This window comes from Benincasa hispida, chromosome 3 (assembly GCF_009727055.1).
Source record: "Benincasa hispida cultivar B227 chromosome 3, ASM972705v1, whole genome shotgun sequence".
Classification (NCBI taxonomy): domain Eukaryota; kingdom Viridiplantae; phylum Streptophyta; class Magnoliopsida; order Cucurbitales; family Cucurbitaceae; genus Benincasa; species Benincasa hispida.
The window spans coordinates 3,156,869-3,167,112 of record NC_052351.1 but is presented as its reverse complement, the minus strand read 5'-3'; the positions used below and the strand labels follow the sequence as shown (position 1 = coordinate 3,167,112).

The window sequence follows — 10,244 nt, the reverse complement described above, 5'->3', positions numbered from 1 at the left end:
CGAACCGCTCCAAACTCGCTTGAACCAGACCCGAACTATATGAACCGAACCAACAGAGTTTGAACCAGACTAGCCAAAAAACATTTGAAGCTGAACAGGACCAGACCTCAAGAGAACCGGTCGAACCGGCAACTCTTGCTCTTGCTCAAAATCTCGCTAAGGCTGATCATTTAGCATTGACGACCATCGTCATGAATTTGCCTCATCGTTTAGTGTTTGCGTGATCGATTAGCAACTATCGCATAGCTCCTGATCAAACTACAGATCGTGTAGTGTTTGCCTTCCATCGCATAGTGTCATCATCTAGTGCCGAAGGACGCTACACGATCACTTAGTGTCCAACACCATCGCACAGCTCCATCGTTTAGCACAGAAAATTTACTACACGATTGCTTAACACCATCGTTTAGCGCCTCGTCTTGATCATTTAGCACGCGCACAAGGTAAACGATCGCTTAGTGCTATCACATAGCTCTCAACGCATCGTTTAGCTGCCGTACATAGGTAAATGATCGCGTAGTGCTATCGCTTAGACCTTGACGCATCGCTTAGCTGCCGATCAAAGGTAAACGATCATTTAGTACTATCGCTTAGCATCTCAACGCATCGTTTAGCTATCACCCGGAGCTACACAATCGTGTAGTGCCATCGTATAGCAATACAACGCATCGCTTAGCTCCTGCAGGTATACGATCGTCTAGCGCACAACACTTGACCAATCAACGCTCGAAGCTACACGATCGTTTAGCTTTTCTTCACATCGTTTAAAGCCGTTTAGCTACTGAAGCCTAAACGATATGAACAGAGGCTGAACGTCTAGAATCTGCAACTCGGCCTCTTCGCTTGATTCTTCGAATTAAAGCTTAATTTCAACTCTAATGACTCCAAATAAATTACAGACTCTTGGGAAGACATATAAGCTCATCAAGCAAGAGTCGATTACAAATTTAAACGAGAAATTAAAGAGAGAAAAAAAAATCTCAGAAAACCATATCAGTACAGCAATTTCATATTTTTCATATAAAACATCCACCAAACCAAAATTAAACCGAATGAATGCTTATATGATGCTCTCATATCAATTGTTGGATGGGTACCAACATACAGCCGAAGCAACAAGGATCGATAAGCACTCTAATTGATTAAATTTGGCATAAATGAAAACATGCTCAAACAGAATTTAATGGGTTTCAAGACATACCTTTGAAGAACCTTTGAAATTTTGATTTTCAGCTGCAAATTCCTCCAGATCTTTGTGTAGACCACTACATGATCTTCCCTACTATTCTCTTGGTGCTCTAGATTGAGTTGTGGGACTCAAAATAAGTTGAAATCAAAGGGAACTTGGAGAATGCTTACAACAGCAACCCAATGAAGAACACCTTCTTCTTCCCGAATTTTCAACTAAAATTCTATCGGTTGCCATGACTCCAAAATCACTCCAATCTCTTCAATATATTGTAGACTATCATGTGGAGAGATTTATTGTATGGGATACAGCTCATGCTTAGAGTTATTGAAGCTTGATGATGGTGAGTTCTTTGTGAGCTAATTGAAGATGAAGTTGGAAAAATCCAATTTTTCCTTTTGTGTAATTTCTATTTCCAAAATCCAATTTTGATTTTAAAATCATAATTGATTTCTAAAATCAAAATTTATTAATTTTACAAATTAATTTTCTAATAAAATTAATAAATAATTATTTAAACAATTTAAATAATTCTAAATTAATTTAATATCCAATATTAAATTAATTTTACACAAATTCATCTTCACATATTTAAATCATATTTAAATATATATTCTCCAATTCCGTTTGATTCTAATTTGAACGTTTCAAATTAACTTATCACACTACTCTAGAGCTAATCCATTTCCAAGCTAGTAGAGAGACTCGTGACCACAGATCATGAGCTCCAATGATCTGAGATTAATCGGCTAAACTCATTAGACTGATCTAAACTCCATTTTTAAACTAATGGATCACTCCACTAAAGCCCATAGTTGAACTCTCCCACTGTAGATATATTATGTCCACTCGATATACCCATGATTAGTAAGTCAACCCTTCACAGATTGTTCGTAATAATAGTTGGGTCGAATCTCTGTTTTACTCCCGAAATTATCTCTTGTTCCTTAAATCCCCACTGATCCCCTAATGAACAATTGTTTTGTGATCCAATCAACAAAACCAAGTCCCTCTCGGGCCAGTGAGAGGGTGAGGCCCCTTGTTCAAGACCCAAAGTCAACAACAACCTCCCTACTGTCCCTAAAAGCGGGTAGGAGTGAATTTCGTCTTGCACCCTATATCCCCAACTATCTATCTGGTCTTACCCTGAAATGGGAGGTTTATTGAGTCGGTGCTGTTGACCAACCCTCACCTATGCAAATCTAAGGATAATTCCAAATAAACAAGAGTTCATAGTTAGCTCAGGATGAAAGTCAAGTTACCTAGGTCATCGCTTTGAAATAGTTAGTCTTAAACAGTAAACAACGTTATAAAATAAGAATGCTTAATTTCGTGGTTTGATCTTGTACAAACCCTTTTGCACAAGGACACCCCCACTCCTCATGTCCCAATATGAACAAATTAGGATCACTTCGTTTGTAGCACGTTACAACTCTTTGTAACAACTACAGAGCAGGTCGCATCCAATAGTGTTACCAGAATAAGGTACCCAACCTTATTCATATACTATAGATCATTTTGACTATTTACTCGAACCTGGTCCACCTTTATGTCTCCACATAAAGTTCGAGTACTCATCCAATAGTCAAGGGACTTTAAGATTTATTGGATTTCTATCAAGCAAAACATCTATTCAATAACACCTTATTGAATTTTCAGTATAAGTTCCATTGTTTACAAACCACGAGTTTTAGGACATAAAACCCAACATATTGAACTTATTTCTTTTCTTTGCTTATTATTTTAGTTTGATTATTTGTAGATTTTTATGTGTAGGTTGATTAAGGTTTATAAGTGATAGAAAACTACTTCAATATGCTTGGGTACCTTGAAATTAAGTAGGCTTGAAATCGGTGATAGAAATCTATTTGTCGTTTTTTATTGGGGTACTTTAAACTTCAATGGTCTTGAAGAATATTGACAAAAATCTATTTGTTGGTGTGCTTTACTTAAAATGTATTTTTTATTGGGGTCTATCATTGATATATTTCTATCACCAGTAGCCTTGAAGAATGTTGAGGTTGTTTTGTTTGTTTTGTTTTTCATGCAATATAAGTAAATGCATAGATACAATATTCTTTTTTTCTTCTTGATGACTTCAACAAAAAAATAGCAACAATAAGTAACTACTAAGTAACTACTTTAACAATATTTGCTTTTCTAGAACTCAAGGACACAGTTGTACAACCTATACAATCTTTAACAATATTTGTTCTCGAGTATGGAAATGGAACGAAAATATAATAGAACAAACAAGAACAAAACCAGATTTGAACTGGAAATTCAGCCAAAAAATAGAAGAGTTGAAATCATAATAACTAGAAACAAACTAAAAGGGTAATTGTATTAGGTAACAACTTTAGGGATAACAACAAAGTGTATAGCAACATTTAAAAAAATGTAAGTATAGCAAAACCTATCGGTGATAGACTTGTATCGTTGATATACTTTTTATGGTCTATCAATGATAAACCATAAGAGTCTATCAACATCAGAAGTCTATCACGGATAGACTTTGCTATATTTGCAATTTTTTAAAAAAAATATTGTTATATATGCTAATACTAATTTGAATCTGATTGTTAATATTTGCAACTGTCTCAAAATAAAATTTAAACGAGTTTAAGATGCAATGGTCAAAACATGTATTTGTCGGATGGATGACCCAAATCTTGAGGAAAATTTGAGATTTGTCCCACTTTTTGAAAATGAATATTTTTTTTGCCCATCAAATTTAGATGAAATTACCGAAAAGGAACTTCATGCATGTGGAATGAACTTTCACATTCTTTTGCTCTCTTTTCTCTTGCAGATCGCTCTCCTCTCTCCCTTTTTCTCAGTCTTACTTTGTTACTCTCATTTTTGCACTTTCACTCTTTTACTCTCGCTCTTGCACTTTTGCTCCCTTACTTCACTCTAACACTCTCACTCTACAACACAACTTGTATATAGAGAGAGAAGAAGAAGATGGTGCTCATGTAGATTTGTCAGAGCTAATGCGTGGTCTCCTCGAAATTGGAGAAGGAGAAGAAGAGTATCGTAAGAAGGGGACTAAGAAGAAATAAGGATAGTTTTGTAAAATTGCGGTCAAAATCGCTAGTACGTGGTAAAAAATGGTTCAAATATCATTTTAAGTCTTGAGAAGGGGTGTTTTAGGGTTTAGCATCACTTTGAGCAAATTTAGTCTTTTGAGGTTTTAAGAGATGAGCAAAAATCATTTTAATCAATTTTACAGAACATCAAACGACGGGTAGAATTATTTAAACTACAAAGCAACCACATAGATTTTAGATTGAATATTCGATAGAGCTGAAACAAAAGGACCAGAAAGAAGATCAAGACTAACGAAAAATCTAAAAAAAACTGCGACAGACTATAGTGATGTAGTGGAGCAAATAGAATCGATACTTGTGAGTGATGTATTGGAGCAACTCAACAGTGCCAAAGTACTCAATGTTGATGTCGACCAATTGGCCACAACTACGATCAACAGCGTTCCTGCACATCTCTACCTAGATTTACTTTAAATTGTATATTATCACAACATATTTACGTGGCTAAAGGTTATGATGAATCCTTTCTTTCTTTCTTTGTATCGATAAGAATCAGAAAAGACCAATCTAGGATGTCTGTCAAAGCTGTAATCTTTCCTTCGACTACAAAATGAATTCGTGGGTGAAATCCCAGAAAATGGAACTCGCTCACTTGTGGTGAGTTAAATTGAGTTGGGTTGAAGGACTTTCTAGACCAACCCAATTATTCGAGTGGTTACTTTCTTCAACCCAAATAATCTTAGATGAACCCAATTCTTGGACTGGGTTGGATTGATCGGTGTTCTAATAGAAAGTAAGTTGTTAATATATAAAAATTTGATTTAATTATTTTTATATATTAAATTAAGATTAACAAATCAATTTCAATTTATATAATGAATATTTTCTTTTCAAAGTGCTAAAAAAAACTGTTTTTAAGAGTTATTGGAGAATAAATTATCCAAAAAAATAATAAAACTTAAATAAATATATGTATATATGATTATATCATAAGTAAAAAATATACATGATAAAGTTAATAATAAGTTCGAATGGTTTAGGTCATTTTAGGTCAACCCATCAACCAACCCAACCCACAAAAGTTTCATTTATTTGAGCACAACCCAACCCAAATGAGTTGATAACCCAACCTATGATCAGTTTTTTCGAGTCATCGAATTTTTTTTTAACACGGGTCAAATTCCTCAAAATCTAAGCAGGCTGAGCGAGCTACTGAATTATGAGATCCAGCCTTTGCTCATTAAAGAATTGTGACACTTGTATGATTCCTTTTACTTGGACAAGTTTAGTGTAAAAATGATTTTGTATCTCAACCTTTAATATTATATTTTTGGGAGAAAAAATACAAACCAAACTCAACAAATTATATGAACAAATTATGCACTTCAAAAAGTCAAAATAACTTTTCATATCAATACATCATCCATCCAATTAAAGGGAACACTTAAATCTAATTTGAAGCCAATCTTTTGACATGGAAATACATCCATTAGTTCAAGTATAAGAACATTCCAACACATGGTTAGTTAAATTTCTACACTTGTCTTCCAAAAGTAACTCATATATCAAAATGACAAACCCAAAAAACAAAAGGGCAGGTTGAGTTGTTACTCACTCTGAAAAGAGAAACTTCTCATACTAGTCTTGAAGTTCGAAAGAGGTAAAAACACAGGGCTTTCCAACATAACCTCCTAAATCTAACCTATCTAATGTTAATAATATTCTGGGAAGTCATCATTGGTCAAATAAATCGAGTTTTGTGAAGTCCTCATAGTCAGAGTAATTGACATACCCTGGAAAACCAAAGTGGTTGCCAGTACCATCGTCATAATGATCACGATCACTAACAAAGCTAATTTCACTAGAATAACCATCGTCGTGATCATGAGCTAGATGCAAAATTTTGATCTTATCAGCACATTTTTGTCCCAACTATCCCGCCAATAAATCTAAATTAAAACATTGGCATAAATCTAGAGATTCTAAATCAAGACAGCCATCAAGAACGGTCTGCAAGCCCGTGTTAGTTAGGTCATTGCACAATATTTGAAGATGATGCAACTTAGGCATAGTTTCAGCAATTGCAAGGGCCTCATTGTCACAAACCATCCCTCCGGAGAACTGTTTGTTCAGTTTCAGCAATTTCAGAAGAGGGCAACACTGTCCAACAGCTTTCAAAGTTTCCACAAAAAATGAACAATGGATGGTTTGAAACTGCTTCAGACAATCTCTTGTCTGAAATGTCATGGCAAAATGCAATCCGGAGTCTTCTAAGTCGATTTGAACTGCAACAGGGGAATATGTAGAGAAGAAAGAAACATCAAAATAGAAAAAAATATATGAAACATAAAACTTGCATAACGGAAGTTGACACGATAAGAAAATAGTTTCAAACAATCTTCTTACTAGGGGTTGTTCACAATTTGGATTAGTGGAAACTGCTTTTCATTCAAATAGACAACAACGATAAAGGAAAAAATAAATGGAATTGCATATGGAAGAAGGATGAATAGTATTTTCACAAGAAATTGCAGTAATGACTGGCATCCAAACTTCCTCTCTTTCGATGTTCTATTTTGATTCTAAAAAATCCACTTAATCTTCTTGCTTAAAGTCGAATAACATTAAACAGAAATGTTATGTTCCAGCCTACAAACTCATGTTATGTCAATATACTGATCTTGAGTATGGAAATGAAACATCTCCGATATGCATCATGCAAAACAGAAATATAACAGCGAAAAACAAAAGTAGATTTTAACTCAGAACTTCAGACCAAAAACAGAAAAATTGAAATGATAAAAACGGGAAACAAAGTAAAATTTACACCACAAGCTCGAGATGCAATCGCCAGAACATCAAACAACATAAGAATTATTTGAACTATCAAAGCAACTACACAAGATTATAGAAAGAACCATAAAAGTAGATCAAGATAACGAAACAACTCAAAATACTGAGAAAGACTAAAGAGATGCAGTGGAGCAGATAAAATCGATACCTCTGACTGATGTATTGGAGCAATTCATCGAAGCCAAAGTACACAATGTTGATTTCAAGTTTTCAACCAATTGGTTACGACTACGGTCAACATTGTGCTTGCAGATAGCCTCCAAGTTGTACTTCATCTAAATCTAACTTGACAAATGTTAATAATATTCCATGGAGTCATCATCATGGTCAAAGAGACCGAGTTTTGTGAAGTCCTCATAGTCAGAGTAATTGATTCTTGTGGAGTCGTCATAATCTAAGAAATCACTGTCTACTAAGAAATCATAGTAATCGTGATCAATGCCCGAGAAATCAATCGAATCTTCATCTTCAGAATCATGGTCTCCAAAATGTATAGTTTTGTTAGTACACTCGTGACCATTAGTGAGACGATCATGAGGTAGATGCAAAACTTTGAATCTTTCAGCACATTCTTTTCCCAATTGTCCGTTCAAATTTAAATGGAAACATTGGCGCAAGTCAAGAGACTCTAAATCAGGACAGCCATCAAGAATGGCCTGCAATCCCATGTTAGTTAGGCCATTACCAATTATCTGAAGGTGACGTAACTTGGGCATAGTTTCAGCAATAGCAAGAGCCTCCTTGTTAGTCACCATATCTTCTCTCCAATACTGTTCTTCAATCAGTTTCAGCCATTTCAGAAGAGGGCAACACCGTCCAACAGTTTTCAAAGTTTCCACATCAAATGAATAGATGAAGATTTCAAGATGCTCCAACAATGGAAGTCTTGAAATTGCTTCGGTCAATCCCTCATCTGAGATGTCATAGCAATCTGCAAGCCGGAGTCTTCTAAGTTGATTTGAACTGCATCGGGTGAATATTTATCGAAAGAAACATCAAAATCGAGGAAATATGAAACTCATAAAAATAAAACTCCCGCATCAAAAGTTATGTTTCTAAACACACAGGCAGGCCATCAGGAAATACTTGACAAAAAAAAATAATAATAAATAAATAAATAAATCCAAGCAAATCTTAAGTGACTCCCAAGTTACTTACAAGGGGTTGCTCCCCAGTCTCCATTTTGACTAGTGATTTTTTTTTTTTTTCTATCAAATGGAAGACAAGAATAAAGAAAAAATAAATGGGATTGCAGATGCCTCCATTGAGTTCAACTACCAAGGTCAGTGCCAAGGTAGAAATTTTAATGAAATATTTGACAATTCTGATGGAAAAAGAATAAAATAGTATTTCCACAAGAAATTGCAGCAATGATTGGCATTTAGGCATCCTCTCTTATATCAGAGAATACTTCCGAACATCACTTTAAAACTTGTCGCCCACATGAGCAGAACAATACTTTATGAGGCAGCAGGCACACTAGGGAGAAAGAAAATTCATTATAGCAGCTGTTAGAATTTGGAGATGACACGCCAAAATATAAAATATTATTCTAAGTTCGTTTTCGCTGGCCATTACTTAACAATTTTTTTTGGATACAGACTCTGCCTTGTGTTAAAATTTTAAAATGTTTTCTACATGCAATAAATGAAATATATGAACTTCAATCTATTCCACACCACCTTTATAGATGTTTCAAAATTAATTTCATCCTAAACTTCCACACTTCCTTTAAATCCTTATATACTTTCCACATACGTCCTTTGAGAATGGAACTGGACCATCTCTGAATTGTATTACATACATTACAGAAATATAACAGCAAATAACAAAAAGAACAGAACAACAGAAATCATAAAGACTAGAACAAAGACAGGTGGAACAACACATCTGCAAAATAAAATCTATACTGCAAATTCAAGATTCAATGCCAGAACATCGAACTGACAATAGAACTGTTTCAACTACCACAGTAACTACACACGATTTTAGACCGATTTCTCCATAGCCCTAGAACCAAAGAATCTTAAAAGAACGCCAAGATTATAAAAACAGCCCGAAATACTGCGAAAGGCTAAAGTGATGCGGTGGAGCAAAATGAATCGATACCTCTGAGTGATGTATTGGAGCAACTCATCAGTGCCGAAGTACTCAATGTTGATGTCGATCAATTGGCCACAACTACGGTCGACAGCGTGCCTGCACATGATCTCCAAATCGTGATCCATATCATACAAATTACCCGAATTGCGCATATCGATGACACGCCACATGAGAGGATCCTTGCAGATCTTACGCCAGGAAGAGCAGACGTTTTGAGCACTGGTGAGGATTTCAATGGCGCCAAGCTTCAGTAATATCATAGACATTACTTCTGCAGGCAGATCAAGCCAGTTCCTCGCTTCCGCTTCCGACTGAATCACGGAGTTCGACTCCATGAGATGGTAATCGATTGGACCAGGAAACAAGCAAATTGAATGGACACCGTATTGAATTTCTGAGAAAATTGGAGGAATTCGAGGACGTTTCGAAATGGAAACGAGGATAATGTATATTAGGGTTTGCCCGTTAAACCGCAATAATTTAGTTCATCACATTGATATGTAACGATTTGTGTCAATTTACTTCTTGAATTTTGATGAGAAAATTTGAAATCAATTTTTATTATTTATGATGCAGATTTTGTATTTTATAAAATTATTGAACTTCTAATTAATTTATAGGATAATTATAATTTTAATAAAAAAAAATAAAAATTGAGTGCGTGATTTTAAATTTTGTTTTTTTACAAACATGTAAAAAAAAATTTATGCCTAAAAAGTTGATTGCTATCTATTCTATGTGATTGCTATTTGATCGTCAACTATAAAATAAATGAAATCATGACTTTAATTTCTTAAAATATATTTGATATATAATGTAATTTTTTTTAATTTATCGATTTATTTAGGCAAAAAATCTCATTAAATTTTTTTACGGTTAGAAAAAATGGGGATAAAACTTCGATCTCTTATTTCTTAACCCATAAGCCTTATTTTTTATTGGTTGAGTTGAAGGTGAGTAATTGTGAAAAAAAGAAATATTGGACGGTGGTACACTTGTAAAACAAGAAACATGCAGAATTCTTTCTTGATTTATTTTTGCAATGG

The 10,244-nt window shown here is 34.6% G+C and overlaps 2 protein-coding genes across 2 annotated transcripts; both read right to left on the bottom strand.

Annotated features, from left to right (window-relative positions):
- Positions 1 to 5,693: 5,693 nt before the first annotated feature.
- Positions 5,694 to 9,705, bottom strand: LOC120074451 (F-box protein SKIP19-like). The gene is made up of 3 exons (XM_039027578.1): positions 9,205 to 9,705; positions 7,244 to 8,058; positions 5,694 to 6,527 (listed from the first exon to the last, which is right to left on the bottom strand). The coding sequence occupies exons 1-2, from the start codon at positions 9,531 to 9,533 to the stop codon at positions 7,392 to 7,394; spliced, it is 996 nt and encodes a 331-aa protein (XP_038883506.1). The 5' UTR covers positions 9,534 to 9,705; the 3' UTR covers positions 5,694 to 6,527; positions 7,244 to 7,391.
- Positions 5,977 to 7,370, bottom strand: LOC120073052 (F-box protein SKIP19-like). The gene is made up of 3 exons (XM_039025651.1): positions 7,244 to 7,370; positions 6,349 to 6,527; positions 5,977 to 6,174 (listed from the first exon to the last, which is right to left on the bottom strand). The coding sequence occupies exons 1-3, from the start codon at positions 7,368 to 7,370 to the stop codon at positions 5,977 to 5,979; spliced, it is 504 nt and encodes a 167-aa protein (XP_038881579.1).
- Positions 9,706 to 10,244: the final 539 nt, after the last annotated feature.